General features: G+C 49.8%; 1 protein-coding gene across 1 annotated transcript in view; it reads right to left on the reverse strand.

Annotated features, from left to right (window-relative positions):
- LOC133352933 (single-minded homolog 1-like) overlaps positions 1-18,274 on the reverse strand; it is a gene marked incomplete at its 3' end in the record, with an annotated part of 65,509 nt that extends 47,235 nt beyond the window's left edge. Inside the window, exon 1 of the mRNA XM_061568940.1 lies at positions 16,771-18,274. Within this exon, the coding sequence (XP_061424924.1) occupies positions 16,771-16,945 (175 nt within the window). The remainder of the gene's footprint in view (positions 1-16,770) is intronic.
- Positions 18,275-25,537: the final 7,263 nt, after the last annotated feature.

A 25,537-nucleotide genomic window follows, 5' to 3' on the forward strand; every position in this document is an offset into this window, starting at 1 on the left:
TCCACCCCCCTCCCCTCCCCCTGATATGAGATAGCGAATGCTCTCGGCCGAACCTACGTGTACATTTCTTGACGGTCAATCACGATGCCACAGATTTGCGCGCCTTTCATAAATCAATGTGCTCCCATTTGTAGGCTTTGGAGAGCGCGTTTCATCCAGCAGTGGATTGATCATAGCTACTGCTGCTGCTGCCGATTGCAATGGCGATATAAACCCACGGACAATGTCAGTTCCCGTACATTCACACGCACAAAGAGGCAAAGATCCCACATATAGAATGTGAACAGACTGTTGGGGTGAGTGCAGTTAGTGAGCCCCTATGAGGGCGAGTGGCCAAACGCCACGCCCGGCCGCCTTTGTCTCCCCGTGCTAATATTTACACACCGCGGCAGGTGCTCGTTTATGGCAATCGATCTCAGCGGAGTAATCGAACCGGAATCAAATGTCGGTTGTGAGCGTAAATCGAACTCGGGTCGCCGGGTTCGTAGGGCAAAGCGCTCACCACGACACAACCGCTCCCCATAAGACACAGACATACATCACTTACTGCAGATATTAGACATCATTGCAAGCACATTAGTATTGACATTGAATAAAAAACCTGTTGTTAAACTTGCCACTGTAAATGAAACAATCTTATTTAAGAATTATATTGCTGTCGTGTTTTATCTTAAAGTGTTTTTTTTACATTTAATAGGTAATACATAATAATATAAATAAAATAAATCACTTGATACAGTAAATTTAGCTGTGACGGTCCCACCTGAAGACGGAGACTTGTGTTGCCTCCGAAACGTCGTGATTTCATCGATTTATTTTCATCTACTATTATTTTATTTCTATTATTATTATTTATTGTTACCTACGTGACTTTACCGAAAAAACCTAAGAGTATGAATCCTCGCAGTCACGAAAGCTTCAAATCTACAATTAATAGGTAATACGTCGCAAAGCCACAGATCGGGTTCGAGTGAACAGCCCCTTCCAAGGAGATGGAGCGATGAAATCAGCTCTCGTCTCCCTACAGATGCCAGGCGGATTGTTATAACATCGCAGAATGGCGAAAGATCACGGAGGGTTTCGGGGAGAGACCTTCATACAGCAATGGGTTGATCATGGATAATGATGATAATGATGATAATGATGATAATGATGACGATCCCACACCTCCGATTAGCACGGTTGGCTACGTACGGTGCGAAATAAGTTAATATATGCATGATTGTGGTGGTGGTGGTGATGATGACATTGCAGTGCTCACAAGTGATACACGATAGCGTTGTGTACAGGAAGCGTGTCCGTTCCCCTATATCGAGAGAGATGTCCCGTATAGGCGAATATTGCAATGCGTCTATTTTAAGATCGATTTACATTTTGGACCACGAATTGTCGTCTCGTGCGTAAGCGAATTGTATTTTTCGCTAATATTCTGGAGAAAACAAAAAATAAGCTTTACACATTTTTTTTCCACGACAACTCCGTGCAACGACATGTATCATTCACGCAACGCAAGTCATCCATCAAATATTACAGTCACGCATTTGTACACACATACATAAACGAGACAAAGATCCCCCCTATAGCCTCGCTAAGCTTTTGGGGCAAGTGCTTTTAGCGAGCACCTGTTTAGGCCGGCATAGCACACGAGGGGGTGGGTGGCCAGTACCACGCCCGGCCGCCTTTGTGTCTCTCTCGAGTGCTGACGTTTTACACACCGCACTGGGTACTAATTTAAGGTTGAGTCGACCTAGGGGAGGCCAAGCACCGGTTCAAATATTCGTCACCGGTGTTGGTCGTGAGCGGGGATCGATGCGCTCGTTGTGTAATGCGCTAACCGCTGCGCCACCGCTCCCCACATATGTACAAAGACAAACAGACTGTTGGGGCAAGTCCTGTTAGTGAGCACCTATGAAGGCCGGCACGGCACACGAGGGGGTGGGTGGCCAGCACCACGCCCGGCCGCCTTTGTCTCCCAAGTGGAAATGTTTTTACATGTCGCACCAGGTACTCATTTGAGGCTGAGTCGACCTTGGGGAGGCCCAGGACAGGTTCAAATAATCGTCACTGGTGTTGGCCGTGAGCGGGAATCGAACCCGTGTCACCGGGTTCGCAGTGCGCTAACCGCTGCGCCACCGCTCCCCGCATGTACGCACATGCATGCACGCCCTCACAGACACATACATACAGTATGGATCATGCTTCTTATGCATTAAACGGAACCCCTTTAAGTATTATCGTGGGTAAGGATCGCGGTGTGGAACACATTTAGCACTGGGGAGACAAAGGTGGGCGGGGAGTTGTGGTTGGCCACACCACCTCAGTCGTGTCCTTCATTAGGTGCTGCTCGCTCACAGCACTTGCCCCAACAACCTCCGTAGGCTACACGGGGGATCTTTGCATTGTCTTTGTACATAGGAATGTATATATAGGACTTGAACAAAATCATGTAAAAGCATTCCTAGTTTACGTGCAGTATTTAATGGAGTGGATATTTTAAGCGACAAGTTAATATACAATCAAGATTGACAAATGTAGCATTTATTTTGGCAGATTCTTAATTTATTCTACGGTACATTTATCTTTATTACGCAGTTTACAACAGCGACAAACAGTACACACACACACGCGCATGCGCCCGACACAGACACGTAAATACACGCACACATCGACACACACAAAGACAAAGATTCTCCGTGTAGCCTTCAGACTGTTGGGGAAAGTTCTGTTAGCGAACGCCTATAAATTCCGCGAGGGGGAGGGTGGTCAGCACCACGCCCGGCTGCCTTTGTCTCCTTAGAGACGCTCCAAGTACTCCTTTGAGGCCGAGTCGACCTAGGAGAGGCCCGTGACCGGTTAGAAAATTCGTCACTGTTGTTGGCCGTGATCGGGAATCGAACTCGAGTCGCCGGGTTCGTAGTGCAGCGTGCGCGCCATCCGCGGCACCACCGCTCCCAAATACACAAATATTCACACGCACAAAAATACAAAGATCTCCCGTATAGCCTTAACATATTCGTGGGGCAAGTGCTGTTAGCGAGCACCTATACACACACAAAGACACGTGTGTGTGTATAGTACTCATGCACACTCACAAGTACTCATGCACACAAGTACACAAACACTCCCCCCCCTATGCACGCACACACGTGGCCTTAGCGTAACGTAAACAGGGAAATTAAGAGCAATTATTTTCCGCATGAATGTTTCACCAAAATTGCTGGGCAAAAGGCATCACTCATATTTCGTTGGTTTAGGAAAGGGAGCGAGCGTTCACCCCCCCCCCCCTCTCCGTCTTTCCTGGAAAGTTTGGTTTCATCTCGAGGGCTATCATGGCGATTGTAGTCAAACAAATATTTCGCGAGGACACGTAAACAATTTTGACAAGGCCTGCGACAACAACAAATTAACTCTTCACTTAAAAACGAACCGACTCAAACATCCATCGCCCCCCCCCCCGCCACTTGACAATTAATGTATAAAGCCACTCAATAACGGGTGTCTCTACGGGACATACTGGGCCCCCGTCATAGCAACGAGGAATTTCCACCGATGACTCGCAGTATCAGGGGGGTGCAGTATCTGGGAGAGACAAGTGGAGGATTGCAAGGTGACATTCCATGGCAGTCCAGCAGTTGATATTCGAAGCTCCACGCTCACCCCCCTCCCCCTCTCCGCATATCTCAGAATTCAAATTTGCTGTACGCACAGAAAAAAACAAAACTCGCGTTGTTGGAAGTGGCCAAACATCCCAATGGGTCAGGGCCCTCTCCTGACAAGGAGTCTTGAGACTCCGTGAGTCTGGCCCGAGTCGAGAAGGGGGGGGGGGGGTGTGGAAGGGAACACCAGACGAGAAAGAAAGGGGGTCGTACCCCCGTATTCACCCCCTCGGTTACATTTGCAACCCAACGTGGAAATGAGCGATGGCGAAGTGGTTAGCGCGCTGCGCTCCTGAACCCCCACCCCCTCCCGCCTTCCCAGTTCCGAGTTCGATCTCCCGGTCGCGGCTCACATCAGTGGCGAGTGCTATCTGGCAATAGCAATGTTAATGACCAGCGTGGTGAAGTATGGTCAAACCACCGACATGAACGGCACGGGGTCGGAAGATGTCGACTTCATATTGTACATATACTATACACATCTAAGGCGACGTTGTTATGGATGATGATGATGATACGGTGTGAATGCGTGCATACACTGTATCGACGGCCCGTACAAAACAACGTTGCTTTTATATATAAACACACGTAAATAATGTACATCCCCCTTCGTCGTCAGACACGGCCAATCCACTGCTGGATGAAGGCCTGCCCGACCAGGCCCGTGTCGGTCGTGTCGGGGTCGCCTCGCCTCGCCGCTGGAGTTCGCGAGCCGAGGTTCGACTCCCCGGCCACGGCCAACAATCGTGGGGGGTGTGGGGGGGGGTGTGGGGGGGGGGGTGTGGGGGGGTGTGGGGGGGGTGTGGGGGGGGGTGTGGGGGGGTGTGGGGGGGTGTCACTCACGCGAGTCACGGTGACGTCGCTAAATCTGACCTCGCATATCGGACCGACTAACCGCCCGCGACTGCGTTGACGGGCATTATGGATCCATGCCCTTTGGTTCTTTCGGTAAAGTCACGTGGGTAGAAGATTAATAGATGGCGACGTTTCGATCGCAACACAAGCGATCGTCATCAGGTGATACAATCACAGCAGGGACCTCTCCTGCTGCTGTGTGTCTCGCCTGATGACGGTTGCTTGTGTTGCGATCGAAACGTCGTGATCTATTTATTTTCTACCCACGTGACTTTACCGAAAGAACCAAAGAGTATGGATTCCTGCAGTCACGAAAGCTTCAAAATCAAGATCGTCGATATGTTTCACTAATCCGACTATTCCCCGTGCGAGACCGATGTTCCCGTGCTGGAGCGTATTTGTCTTTGTAACTTTAAAAAAAAAATATTCCGGTGATGTGTACCATATGCACCGACGAGTATGAATTCAAGAGTTGTAGGTATTGAAACGTTAATCGTGATATGTATAATTGTGTTTGACGGCCTTCACAGCTGCTCCCAAACGGCACTTGCCCCAACAGTCTGTGCGCGGCATCTGCGCATATATTGTTTATATTTGTCGTGTGCATTATTTATTATGCACATACATGAATACGGACACGTGATACATTATTGAACGCGCTATTGTGGATAGAGTTGTTTAACGTGGAACACGTCTCTACGCATAGACCGCAAGGTTATTCTGGCGTGTGTATATATGTGAAGCGTTTGTGTAGAAAATGTATGTAATATAACAATGTAATAATATAGTGTGTACTTCTGCATAGTGAATACGCGTACGTGTGTGTACGCGAGATGGGGAGCGGTGGTGCAGTGGTTAGCGCGCTGCGAAACGAACACGGCGACCCGAGTTCGATTCCCGCTCACGACCAATCACCAACGGCGGATGATTGAGCCAGAGCCCACCCCTAGGTGGACTGAGCCTTAAACATGAGTACCTGAGTGCGCGTGTAAACATCAGCACTGGGGAGACAAAGGCGGACGGTCGCGGTGTTTGTCACCCACTGCCTTCCCGTGCCGATGTTTATTGACGCTCGCTAACAGCGCTCGCCCCAAACAGTCTGCGTTGTCGTCTTTGTAAATGCACAACCATTTTTTAAAATCTCAACCCACCGCTGGATGAAGGCCTCGCCCGACGCGGTGCGGGGTTGGTTGACCATACTTCACCACGCGGGGCGGTGCGGATTGACGGAGAGGAGAGGTTGATGTTTTAGCCGCGGGTCGTGAATCTGGTTCCGAGCGCAGTGCGCTAACCACTGCGCCACCGCTCCACCCCAGTACGTCTGCGTGTTATACAGGGTGCTTCAAAAAATCTTAACACTTCCTGAGGACGGCTGCTTGCATTGTGGCCGAAACTTCGTGATAATTATTTTATTATGTTTTATTTTTATTATTTTATTACTTCCCTTCTACGTGACTTTACCGAAAGAACCAAGAAGATGAATCCCTGCAGTCACGAAAGCTTTAAATCGAAACTTCCATGAGACTATCGTTTTTTTTATAGAAACAGAACGGATAATATGCTGTGGCATGATAACAAATGTCATGTTAATAGCTTCAACAAGTCAAAAAGTCTCCACTTGTGAACGCGTCCCTGGAATATTATCCAGGTGATCTCCAGACCCTGGAGGCTGCACGTTTCTTGGTGGTGTTGTTGCAAATTCTCAGAAGTATATTCAGTACCCACGCAATACACTCGCACAAAGTACATAGTTGTAGTTGATGTACACGAACATTAGTGAGATTTTAACGATAATCGTTTAATAGCTGCGATTGATAACGGAATACTGTACGTAACTTTTAAAAGCACATACCTACACATGCGCATGGATATACGCTCGTTGCTGATTTACGCTACGTTATTACAGCTTCTGTCGCACCGTACGGAGCGGAGAGGTGGTGCAGCGGTGGTGAGCGCGCTGTGCTAAGAATCCTGACCCCCTTCGAGCGGGTTCGAGTCCGGGCCAGGGCGAGCGAACATCGTCATACCCGCTCAACCGCTGCACTTCCGCTGATGCTACTCAGCACGTGTCTAACCAACCCTTGACAAGAGCGCAACGTGCAGTTTCATAGACAAACGTCGAGTATGTGACGATGTCGGCTCGTTCGCCATTGTTAGCATATAACGCGACGCAGCAACAACTCGGCGCTGTCGACTTTCCCGAATGTATCGCACCCCCCCCTCCCACCCCCCCTCCAACCCCTCGTTCTGCCGAGCGATGTTAATCTGAACAGCCCCATTCAGGGGAGTTGTGTGTGGGGGGGGGGGGAGCGCCTGCGTCGTGGTCAGCGCGCTACGAACCGACGACGATTATCTAAAATCGGTCCTGGGCCTTCACTAGGTCGATCCAGACTCAAACGCGTAACCCCGGTGCAGTGTGGAAATATCGCCACGAGGGAGACAAAGGCGGCCGGGCGTGGTTGCTGGCCACCCACCCATCCCCTCCTGTGCCGTGCCGGCCTTCATTAGATTATCGCTAACAGCACTTGCCCCTGCAGTCTGTTAATGCTATACGGGGGATCTTTGTCGTTGTGTCGTGGTTAGCGCTCTGCGCTATTAACTCGGCGACCCGAGCTTTCGATTCCAGCTCAAAATAAATAAAATTGACACATATTTAAACAAGGGGGGGGGGGGGGGCTCGGCTCCCCTAGGTCGACTCAGATTTAAATGAGTACAGGACCGCGTGCGGTGTGACAAACACTAGCACCAGGGGGAGACAAAGGCGGCCGGGAGGGGTTCTGGCCACCCACCCTCCGTGTGCTTTGGCGGACTTCATTAAGTGCTCACTCGCAGCACTTACCCCAACAGCTTATCGAAGGCTATAGGGGGGATTTTTGTCTTTGGAAATTAAGTTTACTCTCCGTTGTGCACACAATAGCAAATGCCCATCATCACCACCACCATCATCATCAATCCACTGCTGGATGAATTCCTCCTTAACCCGCCGCCGTCGTCACGATGCGATTCCGAGCGACGTTTCATCCGCGAGACTCCTCTGAACACTTTCCAGTTTTTGGCCTACAGCACGTTCCTCCTTGCCGTGCTCAGCGCACTCGATGACTATGAACGCCACGTCGGCGTGATACAATCTCGACACATTCCTCAACAAACGCTGCGTAGGCCTTGAACGAAAGAAAAAAAATATGCAATCGGTAACGTTTCGGCCCACGAGCCTCTATTCTTTAAAAAGGCACACAGCAGGTGGTTTAAAAAGCGCGTGCACACGTAAACACCATCACTATGCAATACCACACCACACTGCACGGTACATAAATACGCACGTATGCGTAAAAACTATGTCATATATACGATGTCATATATATATAGCCTGCGCATTGCGAAGACAAAAGACCCCCCCCCCCCCACTCTCCCCGTATAGCCTTGAACAGATCTTTGTAGCATTTGCGGTCAGCATCGATGAGAGCCGACACGGCACACGGAGGAGCGAGTGGCCGGCACCGCGCCCTGCCGCCTTTGTCTCTCCCCCAGTGGCGATATATTTTTGCTTTGTGTGCACAGCGCACGAGGTACTCATTCGAGTACGCGCGCGTGCAATATGTAGGCCGTTGCACGTGTCCGTGAATTGTGTTGTCTTTCATATTCATCGTTATTGGTTTCAGCCTACCCTTGCCGGCTTCCTCTTCTGTATGATAGAACAACGTGAGGACGACGTTCTTCTAACGCGAGATGTAGCGAGGAGTTTGGGGGGTGAGGAAGACATTCATCCAGCAGTGCGCTGATCATGGCTACTGCCAATGCTGCTGCTGATGATGATGTATTTGGCGCTACCAGAAACATAAAAACATTACTCACCCGGCACACCACATCCAGTATATAAACACAGGTTTCCCCGCGTTCCGTGGCTATCCGATCCATTCCAGAACCAGCGACCCCGGGACGCGAGGATATTCAGCGAGAAAACCAGCCACGGGTGTAGCCAATAAAGACACGCAAAACACATCACCCGCTTCGCCTGAACAGACCTTTGGGGGCGAGTGCTGTTCGCGAGCACCTATTAAGGTCGGCACGGCACACGAGGGGGACGTGGCAGGCAGCTTTTGTAGCCAATAAAAGACACGCACACACGCGCAAAGCGAATACATAGATATATCTATATCTATACACACGTATTAATTAGCGTGTACACACATACGCGTGTGGAACGTGCATATATATGTATGTAGTAATCATGTACACGTGTGTGCAATGTACTAGTGTGATGTGGAATAGACCCCGCGTCGCCTGTAACAGACTGTTGGGGCAAGTGCTGTTAGCGAGTAGCAGCGCCTTTGAAGGTCGGCACGGCACGCGAGGGGGTGGGTGGCCAGCACCACTCCCGGCCGCCTTTGTCTCCCTCGTGGCGATGTTCACTACACACCGCACCAGGTACGCTCACCGCTCCTCTTGCGGAAGAGCAGCACCGTCTCCACACGTGTGCAAGCTCACACACATGTAGGTGCAATGCCCTATTACACATACGATGAGGGTACACTGCACGTGTTTGTCATGCACACATTAATAAGAGTTTCAACAGCAATGTACATACACGCGGGTGATACCATTAGCATCATTAGCAGCAGCCAGGGTCATTCCACTGCTGGATGATGGGTTGCACAGTCCCGTCGCCCACGTGAATGTAACGATCCAACCCAAGAGACCGCCACTCGAGGCCGATTTCATCGCTCCATCTCCGCACCGGGAGGAATGCGGCGACACGAATAGCGATGAACATTGCAGACGTTTGTGGATGGGGGCGCCACGGTGGCTAGGAGATGTTAACTACCTCGCCTGGTAGGCAGGCGGTCGTGGGTTCGATCCCGACCCTGACGCCTGCTGCTGCTGTATATTTGGAGTTTGCGTGTCTCTCTCTCTCTCATCATCATCACAGTGGCTAGGAGATGTTGACTACCTCGCCTGGTAGGCAGGCGGTCGTGGGTTCGATCCCGACCCTGACGCCTGCTGCTGCTGCTGTATATTTGGAGTTTGCGTCTCCATCTGTGGTCGTGTGGATTTTTCTCCGGGTCCTCCGGGTTTTTCTCTGCACATTGTAGAATCAAGGTGCGTTTAGAGAATGTCGCTGCCATAAATTTCGACGTGATGATGATGATGACGTTGAGTCACTTCACCGAGATATCATTGTGGCCGGCTCGCTTCTGATAAAAAGAGCGCTATAGGTCAGTGCGGGTCTTACACGCAATAGTAAAAACAAATAGTTTATAGTTTTTTTAAAATAAAATAATCATTCTTGATTTGAGTAAAATCCCCAAGCTCTCCCAACGTCGATGCCTAGTTAAAAATAAAACACGTTGAGATACAATGACAATCATTTACGAAGACGCCGTTAAATTTATACACACACACATCCTATATGGAATACACGCACGTGCTGGCAGTATGTACATATATACGTGGTATATATACAACAGTATACGTGGTATATATATTACAACAAGGTTATTAAAAGCGGTTTCTTATTGTGTACATCGCCGCGAAAGAAAAAAACCCCGATGATGGATAACAGTTTTATGCCGCAGATATCGAAATATCTCGAGCAAAAAACATCATCACACGTGGATGTTGATTGTTTTCTTAACCGAGCAAACGCAAGCGAGGACACATAGCGCGACTCTTGCCACAGTCGGGGCTGTCGCTGGTTTTGCCGGGGAGCGGTGGCGCTGTAGTTAGCGCGCCCAATGCCAACATCGGCGTCGATTATCTGAACCGGGCCCGGACTACCCCCCCTAGGTTGACTCAGCCTTAAATCCGTTTCTGAGACGAAGGCGGCCGGGCGTGGTGGTGGCCACCCACCCCGTCGTGTGCCGTGCCGGCTTTCATGAGTGCTCGCTAACAGCAGTTGCCCCTACAGTATGTTGAAGGCTATACGGGGGAACTTTGCCTATGGGTTAGCAAGCTACCGCAGTTCGCCGTCAATGTTCCAGTCTCCAGGAGGGGCAGATGGAACAACAGCAGTGCAAGATTCGAAAAGGAGCGAATCTATGATCACAACTGTTTTTCCACCCGTGAATCGGTTAGCGGTTACCCGACTTTCAGAACCGAGGCTGTAAAACGGTAACCGGTTCACCGTTTGACAACCCTATCAACTAGCGCGCACATAGTGTGCGCAAATAATATATACACACAAATGCTATATATTGGCACTATGTATACAGTATTTGTATGTAGCATCTGCGCATAGTATGTTCGCATTTTATAATATTTTTTAACAAACATGTCACAAATTATCTTCATTCAATGTCTTATATATCGCGATACGAATATATGTTCCAATCGACCACATTCATAAACAGCACCCCCGATTCGCACTGTTGGATACGTACGGTGCGAAATAAGTTCAACAAGTGTTTGTAGCCTTAAGAATAAAAAAATAGGGGACGTTTCGGGCCACGACCCCTCTTCACAGCACATTTCCAGAAGCCGACTTTTATATTATTTTAAAATCCCACACACATACACATAGTAGTTGTTGTTCGTGCACCACTGCTAACGCGACACCACCAGCATCGCCAGATGATTGCCATATTTGAAAAGCGGTGTGCAGTAATATAGGAACATATTTTTAAAGATGTCGCACCCTAACAACTTTAAATCGGTGGTACTGGCAAGCCGACTCAGCCGCAAGTGGGTACCTCGTGCGATGTGTAAAACATTGCCAAGAGGGAGACAAAGGCGGCCGGGCGTGGTGCTGGCCACCCACCCCTATGAATGGCGTTCCGGCCTTCAAAGGTTATCGCTAACAGCACTTGCCCCAACAGTCTGTTAAGACTATACGGGGGATCTTTGTCTTTGCCACACACTCAATGCAGACTGCGTGCTAGTAACTTGCGTACGTAAAGCCAATGTACACGTATGTGCGTGTGATGGTTGTACACGTGTGTGATGTATGTACACGTGTGTGCGTGCGATGGTTTTACACGTGTGTGATGTATGTACACGTGTGTGCGTGTGCTGTATGTACACGTGTGTGCGTGTGATGGTTGTACACGTGTGTGCGTGCGATGGTTGTACACGTGTGTGCGTGTGATGCATGTCATCAGACTTCATTGTGCTGTACTTACAAATGTTCGCCGGTACGATTGGGAACGCTACCCCGATAATAATTTTCGCCACTCGCCATCCACTCGATGGACAACTTTTTAAAAAATTATAAACCAGCCATTTCTAGCAAACGGTGTAATATATGTCTATATGTACGTATATACATCCGTTTTCTTATGATTCAGATGAGTATATGGTATAATAATAATGATAGAATATTGTTAGTGATAGGGGTAGCTTATACTCTGTAGTCGTGGTTAGTGCCTTAGGCCGACACTGCCGACTTCTTAACTCGCCAGCCGAACGAGCGGCGTTCCAGGAACATACCAAGTGAGAAATGACTCTCTGATTCTATTAAATGTGCACGTGCGCAGAACGTACCGACGACAACAACGCTGATGAAACACGTGTAACCATCACGCACGCGTGTGTGATATCGAACAGCTGTGTGGAAGATGCGCGTGTGTTGTTAATAGCGCGTGGACAATGTTACAGCCTTGGGAGACTGTAGAGCGAGTAGCACCCATGATGAAAGCCGGCAATGTACACCACGCCCGACCGCCTTTGTCTCCCCAATGCTGATGTTTACATACCGGGTATCATCCTTCATCCAGCAGCTGATTGACCATAGCACACAGGCAGACGATGCACACTGCTCTTACACACGGATGTGTCATAGACTGCAGATTACATGCTATTAATCACGTGTTAGTATATACACATGTTATACACATGTTGCACGTGAAATAATACAGTGCGGACACTGCACTGACTTGCAACTGCATTTGTTTTTTTTTAAAGTGCGTATTAATGTGCGGGGCTTAACGTCCATACATCATCACTTTCGTGTCTACGCGTACCAACATTCTCAGTGCGCGCACGAATTAAACCGGTGCACACGCTGCACGCGCCTGATGATTGCTAGGCACGTCCCACGGTGACGTGGCGCAGCGCTAGTAACACGCGTGTTACTCCTGCCGCTGTGTTAACCACGACGATATGGTAGCAGTGATAGCGTCGCTCGCACCGCATGCTTCACTCACTCACACCGGACGTTAAAGATTCGCCGCCGAGGTGATTCGCAAGAGTTGGCCAATCGTGGTCCAAAGTTTCGCCAAATTCGAAAAGTCACAACGCAAACGACTCATTTGTTATGCTATGCATATATGTATAAAGGGGTAATGATTATGTACGCGTGTGTAATGTAGAGCTATGTGTAATATACACGTACGTACGTGTGTGTGTGTAATATAGCGTGTACAAAGACAAAGCTTCACCCAGTATAGCCTTAACAAATCACAGGGGCAAGTGCAGTTCGCGAGCACCCTCCTCATCCCGGCAGCAACAGTCGCCACCTACTGACAGACGGGTCACTCCTGGTCGCCCCGAGTTCTCACCCTGACCACACCGCTTAGAGACGCACACACAGATCGTGATCGCAGAGCCGCTCTCAAACGCGAGACGCGTTAGAACTCGTTTTTTTGTGTCAATCATCGGGCTCGTGCAGCGTGTACGGAGTTAATTGGCAATTCAGCGGAGAGTGCGCGTTAACGCCATACGACGTATCGGAGTTTGAGAATACCTCGTATTTTGTTCTATGGTATTTACAAACTGCACACATTCAGCGTCGTGCTTCTCAGACCCCAGCAGCCGCGACGCGCCACGCTCCGGCCATGCGCGTTTACCCATCTGTTCCACATTCAAACTCAACTTAGAGTCCTTCCACCGCTGCACGCGCCCGATGCTTGTTAAACACGTCCCACGTGACGCGCTGAGCAATTCGAATAAAGTGTTGAGATCTCAGTGCGCGTGCGTGTGTCCCGTGTGTGTGTGTATACGTGTCACACGTGTGTGTGTACACGTGTCACACGTGTGTGTGCGTGTGTGTATACGTGTCACACGTGTGTGTGTACACGTGTCACACGTGTGTGTGCGTGTGTGTACACGTGTTCCGTGTGTGTGTGTACACGTGTCACACGTGTGTGTGTGCGTGTATGTATACGTGGCCCACGTGTGTGCGCGTGTGTGTACACGTGTACCGCGCGTGATGCGGACAGCGTTTATTGTTTAGCGCGTCAGGCGGGACGTGTGTTTAACAATCATCGGGCGCGGCAGCGTGGAGAGAATTATATTACTTGAATTAGATCGGCAAAGACGGCAAGCGGTAGGTCCGGGGGATTCTGGAGTTCGGGAAAGTCGTGCATTCACGTGCCACTCAACACGCGTGGACACTACATCATGTGTGCGGGAAGCGAAATGTGATTTTTCTTGGGTTAACCCGTCCACTCAAAATTGTACTTGTTGGTGTAAAAGTCAACAGCGTTCAAATGTCATTCTACTCGCTTCATGTTGACGACGGAGTGCTCAGGATCTGCTTCCCTGCGTCTATGCCTCTATTCTGTGACTGTGTGTGTACTGAGTGGTACTCACCTACTCACCTACTCACGCACCAACTCACTCGCTCACCTACTCACTCACTCACCTCGCCTTCTTACCCGTGTCTATGCCTCTAGTCTGTGACTGTATATATTGACTGTCAAAACGCATTATTAGACTCCGTCGAGCAAACCGGTGAATATTGAGCGATCGTCTTCAAACTCGCATTGCCTTCAGATGAAGAGGGGAGTGAATACAATACGGAGGTGCGATATTGAGAATATCAACCTTGAATATTGAGTGGTTTCCTATTGCACGTAAGTGTATTGCACTATGCAGTATATATATACACAGCAATCACACGTAACATGACTACTATTACTATATATATATATTTGAAGTTTAACCAGGTAAGGTCCCACTGAACTATTATCGGTCTTTCTCAGAAGCCACCTGGCCACAAATGATAGCCCAACGAAGTGGCTTATCACGTGGACATTTATAGCAGACAAATTATCTAAAGTTATATTTATAAATGTGGAGTGAAAACCCGGAGGACCCGAAGAAAAATTCACGCGACCACGGGGAGAGAGAGACACACCGCAAACTCAAAATATACATTAGCAGGCGTCACGGTCGGTATCGAACCCACGACCTCCTGTAGACCAGGCGAGGTAGTCAACATCTCCTAGCCACCACGACGCACACCACCACGCACGCGGTTTGCATGTCAGCTACATGCAACGCGCTCGACACGTGTGTGTCATGTATGTGAAATGCGTGTGCGGTCTCCATGAAAATATATTATGCAAGCAACATTATTCATGTTGACGATGGTGTGGCTTTGGCCACGCAACAGTGGGTGGTGGAGGGGTTTGAAGACACATATGTGGTCAGACCATTACGTGTCTTTAACTCGCACAACTATTATGAATAGGAAAAACACAATGAAAGAAAAAATACATACACACATATTTACACGTGTGTGTGTGTAATGTACGAAACATACGCATGTGATTTGCGTGTTGTAAGACAACAACTATATTGTACACAGTATACACAATGAACGCTTCGCACACAAGTGCACGCTACACTGAATAAACGTGATGTATAACAATGCGTTAGTGCACACATAGCAAAGACAAAGATCCCTTCCTGCAGTCGTAGACTGTTGGGGCGAGCGCTGTTAGCGAGTAGCAGCATGCCCCTGTGTAGGCCGGCACGGCACGCGAGGGGATGGTGTGGCCAGCACCACGACTCGGCCGCCTTTGTCTCTCCACGCACACTGACACACAGACACACACATCCGCTATTCGCCGCGAAGTAACGGTGGCTTCAACGCAGCGGTTGTACCAGACTAGGTGCGCTTCGAGATGCACAACGGATATGCATTCGCACACCGCAACAGATATATATACACACACATACATTCAGACACACGTACACACACAATACACGTAGATACACAGACAATGTCATAAAGTTACAAATATTATAAACACATTCACATTGACAGCCCTACACATTGACACAGACTGACACACAGATACACACTGACAACTACACACAGTGACACAAATATACACTGATACGGCTATAAACACTGACACACCACTATACAGGCTGACGCACAACTACACATACTGACACACAAGTACACACTCTGACACACAACCACACACTCTGACACACAACTACACAGGCTGATGCACAACTACACACTGACACACACTGACACACAACTACACACCCTGACACACAAGTACACAATAACACACATATACACCGATACAGCTACAGTCACGCACGCACAGCTACTGCACCGCACACCGACACGCCAACAGACACCCGTCGAACTTAATTTACCATGTCAGACACCAGCAGCAGCAGCAGCCGCCGCTGTACTAATATGAAATGTAAAATAACCGCGAGACTTGAAAATACAGCTGGCTGCATTCAGTTCTCGACGAATCTCCCAGCGTCAGCAGCACGTGGTGCGAAACGTCGGACATCACGCGCGGCACAACACGACTTCGTTAGTCCAGTCGTCGGCAACCACAACAACAATATCAACGAGAAGTTTATCTTTAAAATGTTTCTCTCAAATTCAGTTTAAATAAAAATTATAATCAATATTTGAAGACCCGCAATGCAACGTGGTGAATAGGAGGTGAATTAATGGTGAATACGTGGTGAATTCATGGTGAATTCATGGTGAATACGAAGTGAATACGTGGTGAATTCATGGTGAATTCATGGTGAATAGGAGATAAATACGAAGTGAATTCATGGTGAATACGTGGTGAATTCATGGTGAATACGAGGGGAATTCATGGTGAATTCATGGTGAATACAAGGTGAATACGTGGGCATTACGAAGTGAATACGAAGTTAATTCATGGTGAATACGTGGTGAATACGTGGTGAATCCATCGTGATTACGAGGTGAATACGAAGTGAATTCATGGTGAATTCGTGGTGAATTCGAGGTGAATACGTGGTGAATTAGTGGTGAATTCATGGTGAATACGTGGTGAATTCATGGTGAATACGAGACACCGTGGGCCCTTCGCGCATAACGTCACGAAGCAGACCCAGTTGAAAGGTCCACACCACACCGCGTGGAGCAACAACGACTCCGACTACTCCGACTCTGACGTTACTAGTCTCCCGCACGTGGCCATGGTGGCGGCGGTGGCGGCGTCACGGAGTTCGGTAGCTGGGAAAGGGACGCACGCGACTAGTTGGGTTGTTTGTTTGTTGTTGTTGTTGTTTGTTTGTTCGTTACCTTCGGGGAAGACGGAGCGCATCTTGAGGTAGCTGGTGGTGAGGCGGATGATGGACGCCTTGTCGAGTTGCGAGGTGATCGCGGACGGGAGAGGCAGCAGTTTGGCGAGCTCATAAAACTCCCCGTTCTCCTTCTCCCGTCGAGTCCTGGCGGCGTTCTTTGTCTTATCCTTCATCGCGACGGCGACGACGATCTATCTTGTCGGTAAACAAGTCGCGTTGTTGTTGTTGCTGTTCTTGTTGTTGTTGTTGTCCTTGTTGTGCCCAGTCACTCTGCGCGCGTCAAAGAAGTTTCGCTTAAGTCATGTCTCGCTGTTGGAGCGCGCACGCACGCGCGCACGCACGCACGTGTTGTTGTTGTTGATTGTTTGTTATTGTGAACCCGGTTGTTGCTCTCTGCTCGCTCCTTGTTGTCGTGGCCGCGAGATCGCCGTCGAGCGGTGGCAGCGGGGAAATCGTCGGCGTGGAACGGGCCGAGGTGGATTCACGTCTCACCGCTCGCACCCATCCAGCAGTCACGGCAGTACAGGAGCATCGGCTGACAGCTCGTCGGAGCGGACGATCATTGGACAATCACAACGGCGACTGCCCTCCTCCTCCTCCTGCTCAGTTGCCCGTAACTGTAAAGATCTTCTGCTGTGCAGGACGAGAAAGCGAAACGTCACCAACCCCGAGGTGCATCGGCGGACGCTGGCGCTCGTGAATGAACGAGAGGAGAGAGAACGACGCCGACTCTGCGCGCGACTTGCAGCTCACGCGGCTCTCTCCGGGTCCAACAAACTTCTCGAGAGATTTCGAACTCGGGCCGACCGCCGCCCGCGCTGGACTTGTTCCGTTGTTGTTGTTGGCTTCTGCAAATCGTCTCTCGCTGCCTTCGCTAGTGGATGCCGCGGCGGTTCGCGATGTGCAACGGCGACTTCTCCGAGACTCGAGGCGGCGTCGAAACGAACGCAGGCATCTTCTCGATGGAAAAAGAACAAATTCAGCTCGGGCTCCCTCCTCCCCCTCTCGCTCTCACTCTCTCGTCCTTCCCGAGTGTAGGGACGCGAGAAACGCGCACACAAGGGCACGCACACGGCACACGGCACAGACACACACGCGCGCGCACGCACAGATGTACGTATCTTCTGTTACCCCGCGAGCCGCTTGCAAGCCTAACGTGCCTGCCGCATGGCTATGGAGCGTGGCAGTGTGTTGTCTGTGTGTGTATATATATCTGCAATAGAACTGGTACTATATATACGCGATACTACAGTGAAGTGTTTGCGGACTCACAACATAATTAAACACGCAGACTCGTGTGTGTAAATATATATATGTACAAGCTCAAGATCATATATCCGAGGTTTTCCTGATTGCAGTGTCCTAGGTGTTAGTGCGTGTGTCAGTACAGAGAGCAATACGCGCGGAGTGACTGAGTGTGATTGTCTCTGTGTGTGTGTGCGTGCAAGAGGAGCCGTCTCTCTCTCTCTCTGTCTGTCTCTCTGTGTGGTGGGGTGGATTGAACAGGCCGAGGGATGGATGCTGGGGTTTGGGGGAGGGAGAGGAGAAGGGAGGGAGGAGAGGGCGCAGTTTCGCTTTGAAAGAAAAGTGTACGGCACGTCACCGTATCATTAACATAACCGCCGCCTCCTCCCCATCATCGCACGGGCGAGAAAGGAAGGCATTTCAGGGACGCAACGTGATGAACAAATGATGCCACCTCTTCCACGCTCGCACTCGTCTCTCCACGTGAATCAACACGATAGGAACGTATAAACACAAACACATTTATTTTAGACATCCCATCGGTTGAAATCCGATCAGCTTGAACGGATTTGGCTGAGAAGCGCATTGCTTGATCCTCAGTGGCGTTTCAACACGAGGACAACTCTGCACCGGTTTCCACATTCAGTTTCTCACGACCAGCAGAGTCAGACTTTGCGTGAAGCAAATGCGATATTCACGTCGTAGACGAGTGGTGCTGGCCACCCACCCCCTCGTGAGCCACAGCGCCGGCCTTCATAGGTGCTGCTACTCGCTAACAGCACTTGCCCCAACGGTCTATCGAGGCGATGGGGATCTTTGTCTCTGTATGTGTACCGGCGCTGGGGAGACGAAGGCGGACGAGCGTCTTGCCAACCACTTCCCCAACCCCCTTGTTCTTCGTGTCGGTATTCGCGACAGTAATCAGTTACAATCCTAGGGGAGGCTCAGCCTGACGTTGTACATTCATTTAAGTCTCATTTAAACAATTACAGGGACCTCGTTTTTGTTAGTGAATCAAGTAAATAGCCTTGTCGCTGGTGTGTCTTTAAATACATGACGTACACGCAGTCGGATACAAAAACTAAACATCAATGCACACGGATTCCTCCAGTACGATATAAAGATACCCAACTCTGAGTCTGTTGGCACGCGCGAAGTATCAATCCGAATGTGAGCTCTCTCTCTTACATCACGTAGGCCTTTGTTGACACACAATTATCGGGAACGTGTAGCGTGTAATGACCTCGTTTGCACTGGCACAGAAGCAGCACAGGGCAGCATAGGGCAGCACAGGGCAGCACAGGGCAGCACAGGGCAGCACAGGGCAGCACACGTGCGCAGGTTGCGAGGGGAATGGCGTTCGGGAACCGCCGAAAGGCAACCCAGGTGGACCGTGACGCACCCTGGGGGTAACAAAGCCACGCACGAGGTCAAGTTTGACGTTGGGTTTGTGCAACCAGCTGAGAACTGAAGAGACCAGGGTAGAGACAATAATCAGTGGGTGGGTGAGTGGGTGGGTGAGTGGGTGACTGGATGAGTGGGTGGGTGGATGAGTGGGTGGGTGAGTGGGTGGGTGGGTAAGTGAGTGAGTGGGTGAGTGGGTGGGTGAGTGGGTGGGTGAGTGGGTGGGTGGATGAGTGGGTGAGTGTATGAGTGGGTGGGTGGATGAGTGGGTGAGTGGGTGAGTGGGTGGGTGGATGAGTGGGTGGGTGAGTGGGTGGGTGGGTGAGTGGGTGAGTGGGTGAGTGGGTGGGTGAGTGGGTGGGTAAGTGGGTGAGTTCAAGTTGATTTTGTGTAACCAGCTGTGAACTCAATATACCAGGATAAAGTCTCATTTGCAAGAGCCAGTGGGTTGGTAAGTGGGCGGGTGAGTTCTAGATTATATAACCAGGTGAGAATTCAAGATAGCAGGATGAGTCTCAACTTCAAGACCTGGGCCATTCGTCTTCACTCTAGTAAGAGTGCGATTATTGCTGCTGCTGCTGCTTCTGCGTCTACAGTGTGATCCCAATTGTGTCATTGTCTGGTGATTTGGTTCCTGACGTTGTCACACAGAGGCCTGCTCTTGACGGGGATCGTTAACGTCCCGAGGTGATGTGGACGTCGCGTATTTAAAAAAAAATCGAAATAAACCAAAACCTCCCGTACATCACGTGACTTCCGCCACCCCCGCTCACGATCCACCGCCTCCTTTGAAAACAGACGCTGCTCCGTGACGCTCACTTCTGCTCGCTCCTTCATTCTCTCGCCTTGCTTCCTTTGCACTCATCTTCCCGTGGCGTGACACGAGGGCCAAACAACAAACAAAAACGACAAACAAACAACAACTAAAACTACAAACACAACAAAAACTAAAAACAAACAACAACTAAAACTACAAACAAAACAAAAACTAAAAACAAAACTAAAACTACAAACAAAATAAAAACTAAATTTGATTTTAAGCTTTCGTGACTGCAGGGATTCATATTCTTGGTTCTTTCGGTAAAGTCACATAGAAGGGAACTAATAAAATAATACAAATATAAAACAACAAAAATTCTCACGACGTTTCGACTGCAACACAAACAATCATATACAATCATATATAAATCATATATATATTTGTATTATTGTATTATTTCCCTTCTACGCGACTTTACCGAAAGAACCAAGAAAACAAAAACTACAAATAAAACTACAAACAAAACTACAAACAAAACACAAACTATACTCTTTGCTTCTTCCGGTAAAGTCACGTAGAAAAATAACAACAGATCACGACGTTTCGATCGCCTACACAAGTGGTCGTCGTCCTTATCCCACCTGAGGACGACCGCTTGTGTGGCGATTGAAACGTCGTGATCTATTATTATTATTATGTTTTACCTACGTGACTTCACCGAAAGAAGCAAAGAGTTTGGATTCCTGCAGTCACGAAAGTTTCAAACAAAAACAAACACTACAAACAAAATAAAAACTTAAACTACAATCAAAACAAAATAAAAACTAAAACAAAACTACAAAGAAAACAAAAGCAAGAAACAAAAGAAAAACTACAAACAAAACCAAAACAACAACAACAGCAACAACAGCAACAACAACAGCAACAACAGCAACAGCAACACGCGATATCTCAGCTAGGAAGGGCCGCGACACCTCCCCGCATTGCCGACATCATCACCATCATCACCATCATCACCATCATCACCATCATCATCACCGTCATCACCATCATCACCGTCATCACCATCATCACCGTCATCACCATCATCACCAGCATCACCATCATCACCATCATCACCGTCATCACCATCATCACCATCATCATCACCGTCATCACCATCATCACCGTCATCACCATCATCACCAGCATCACCATCATCACCATCATCACCGTCATCACCATCATCACCATCATCACCATCATCACCGTCATCACCATCATCACCATCATCACCAGCATCACCATCATCACCATCATCACCGTCATCACCATCATCACCATCATCACCATCATCACCGTCATCACCATCATCACCATCATCACCGTCATCACCATCATCACCATCATCACTGTCATCACCATCATGACCAGCATCACCAGCATCACCATCAACACCGTCAGCCACGGTCAATCCACTGCTGGATAACGAGTAGTTTCAGCCCCGCCGAACCTCTGCCGTCAGCCACGATTCAGCACGACTTAGAGGCGCCGTAAGGCACCCACCGCGTTTTCTAACGCGGCCATTCGTGTCCCAACGATCTGAACTGCTCTCTGAAATCCCCACACCGCCTCATCTCAATTTGATTTGTAACAATGGACGCGTCGCGTCGTGCCAGCGTTCTGCGCAGTGTCACCACACGAGGAATCCGTGAGAAATCTCCACCCGCTGCGTGAGAGAACGGCCCGCGGAAGTTGTCACAAGCCCGCAGAACTACCTTCGAGACCTCCGTCTTCACGTGACCTCTGAACCACACACCCGCTCTGAGGAGCAACTCTGGAATGAAATTTAGCCAAATGAAGCGCAGAAAGAAGTGTCACGTGATGTTTATTTTGTGTGCGTGTGTGTGTACAGTCATTGGAGACCAGACCATTAACTCGCTGCAGTTGAGAACCCGGCTTAATCACAGCTCATAGGGTCTCTATGTGAGTCTATGGGTCTCTATGTGAGTCTATGGGGTTCTATGTGAGTCTATGGGTTTCTGTGAGTCTATGGGTCTCTATGTGAGTCTATGGGTCTCTGTGTGAGCATATGTGTCTCTATGTGAGACTATCGGTCTCCGTGTGAATCTATGAGTCGCTGTGTGAGTCTATGGGTCTTTGTGTGAGTATATGGGTCTCTGTGTGAGCATATGGGTCTCTGTGTGAGTCATTGGTGACTTGAGAACCCGAGTCACCCCAGTGAACAATGTAATAGCCATCACCACTCAACACACGCAAGTGCAGTTAGCGAGTATCACGTATAAAGGCCCGTGTGGTATACGAGATGGTGGGTGGCAAGCGCCGCGCCCGACCGCCTTTGTCTCCCCAGTGGCGATGTTTTTTTTTACACCGCACTAGGTACTAATTTGAGGCTGATTCGACCTATGGAGTTCGGAATCCGCCAGGTTGAGTAGCGCAGCGCGCTAACCGCTGCGCCACCACTCCCACAAAACGCACGGTTAGACTGTGCGCACAGCGAAGACCCCCCGTGTTGCCTGAGCAGACTCGACGAGCGAGTGCTGGTAGCGAGCACCTTACGAAGGTTTATAGACACGCACGAAAGATAAAGATCCCCCGTGTAGCCTGAACAGACTGTTGGGGCAAGTGCCGTCAGCGAGCAGCGCCTATGGATGCCGGCACGGCACACGAGGGGGTGGGTGGCCAGCACCACGCCCGGCCGCCTTTGTCTCTCTCGTGGTGATGTTTACTACACACCAGGAACTCAGGTGAGGCTGAGTCGACCTAGGGGAGGCCCAGGACCGGTTCGGATATTCGTCACTGGTGTTGGCCGTGAGCGGGAATCGAACCCGGGTGGGCGGGTTCGTAGCGCAGCGTTTGCGCTAACCGCTGCACTACCGCTCCCTCGACTATACACACAGACACACAAACAGACTCACACACACAGACACACACACAGACTCACACACACACAGACACACACACAGACTCATACACACACAGACACACACAGACACACACACACAGACACGCACACAGACACGCACACAGACTCACACACACACACAGACTCGCACAAACAACACGCAAATAACACGAGGGAATATGCAAACTAGCACCGTGCGGTGTCTTCACGCGGAGGCATGCGTCAATGCCATTGTTCGCGCAATGGAAGCTCGAGGTCTACCTGCTCGGCCGTCTCACACGCAGCTCCCACCAGAGCTGGTCTCCAAGGAAGTGCGGCGAGGCATTTGTCTTCGTTGCACAACGCAGATCCACCCCGAGACTCGCGCGGACGTGTTTGCTCGCGTTCACGGAACTCACTCGTGCTGATGAGAACCCGACGCATCGAAACCCCCCACCTTTCCAGAGGTTTGCTTGTTGGCGCAACACTGCTCGCTTGATGCATACGCGTGAAGCCCTATTTGAACATCGCGTTTCAATCTCATACATGCGAAGGGCACCCCACCCCCCCCCCCGTGGCAGCTGTCTCTGCGCGGCACGAGGTGACTCGTCGGCTGGACTGTTGGCGGACCCAGGAGAGAGGGGGGGGGGTGCGATTATTGTTCTGGGGTTTGACTCCAATTGAGTAAACTGACGGTGAGATTTTAAAACAAACAGAAATAAAAAAAAATATCTGCTAAAATTTGGACCGTGACGCCGTGTCGGTACACAATGGCCTCCTGGCTCATTAAAAAAGAAACGTCACTGGATCTTTAACGTGCCTCTTATTGAGTGAAGGAGATGGCGAGCAGTAGTAGCTATTCATATTCTTGGGTTTTTTCGGTAAAGTCACGTAGGTAAAAAACCAGGATATATACGGGGTCGGATGTCTTAGAATTTCTCATTTACTTGATACAGCAAGCGTGCTGTGACGGTTCCACCTGAAGACGGAGGCTTGTGTTGCCTCCGAAACGTCGTGATTTTTATTTTATTTTAATTTTACTTTAATTAATTTTGATTTTTTTACCTACGTGACTTTACCGAAAAACCCCAAGAATATGAATCCTTGCAGTCACGAAAGCTTCAAATCTAGAAGTAGCTATTCAACTTAACTATATGTTTTATTTTACCAGGTAAAGCCCCACTGAGCTATACATATTTTTTTTCAGAAGCGACCTGGTTATTACAAACGACAGCTCAACGAAGTGGCTCTTAAAACGTGGAAATCTATAGCAGACAAATACCCTAAACGCGTGTTTCTAGATGTGGAGGGGAAAACCGGAGGACCCGGATAAAAATCCACGCGACCACGGGGAGAGAGACACGCAAACTCCAAATATACAGCAGGCGTCCGGGTCGGGTCCGAACCCACGACCTCCTTCATGCCAGGCGAAGTAGTTAACATCTTGCCAGCGCACTGTTAACCAGGGCCGCCTGCCGGATTCGAACCGGGATAATCTCTACAACGAGTGTCAAACGCGGCACCGCTCGGCCACGTCGCCACGGTCAACATAAACTCTCACACACATAAAAAAACAACCCACTGCTCTCATTCGCTCACGCATGTATGTTCTATTTACACACGCACACACGCCACCCAGTGCAGACTTTCGTAAGGTCGGCGGGATTAACGCTACGGGCGATGCTGCCTCCAGCCCCGTGGAGGGAGATTCCTCGTTCGCTTATCCCGGCTGGAGGTCGCCCCCCGAACTCTGGGGGTCTCGGGAACGGGCTGCCGGACTTGGGGGCCGGCCCGAGACCCCCTCGAGCACGCTGACTCCGCCGCCTGGCACGAGCGCGCCCAGCGGTAATCGCCTCGCTCGCTCACGCCCCAGAATAACATTTGTACGATTCTGTAAGCCTCCCTCCCCGACCCCCTCCACGACCCGATATATAAAAAAACCCATAGCCGTATGACGCAACCCTTCCCCTCCACGCATTCTAAAACAAAGCACGGCAGAGTCCTCGCTTAACGCGTGGCGGCGTTCACACCGCAATGCGTTCCCGCGATGAAGCGGTTCTTCCGTGAGAGAAAACTTTTCAAAACGCGCGCCGTTATAACGCAGAACTCGCGCTGTTATAACGCGGAACGCGCCCCCATTATAATGATGAACGCCCACTATTACAACGCGGAACGCACCAGTTTATAACATGGAACGCGCCCCCATTATAACGCGGAACGGCCTTGTTATAACGCAGAACGCAACCCTTCATAACGCGGAATGCGCCCACATTATAACGCGGAACGCCACCTTTAATAACGCGAAACGCGCCCCCGTTATAACGCGGTTTCTGAGCGGTGACGATGAAAACTACTTGTTTGACTTGCACGGCTGAGCGTCGATACCGAGACACGGCGCGCCCTCAGTTATTTTATCTCGCCATCTCCGGTGCGCGTGCGCGGTGCTGGTCGTGCACCGTGACTCGCCACGCC

Source organism: Lethenteron reissneri, chromosome 5, assembly GCF_015708825.2.
Source record: "Lethenteron reissneri isolate LAM-NWPU_2019-01 chromosome 5, ASM1570882v1, whole genome shotgun sequence".
Taxonomy (NCBI): domain Eukaryota; kingdom Metazoa; phylum Chordata; class Hyperoartia; order Petromyzontiformes; family Petromyzontidae; genus Lethenteron; species Lethenteron reissneri.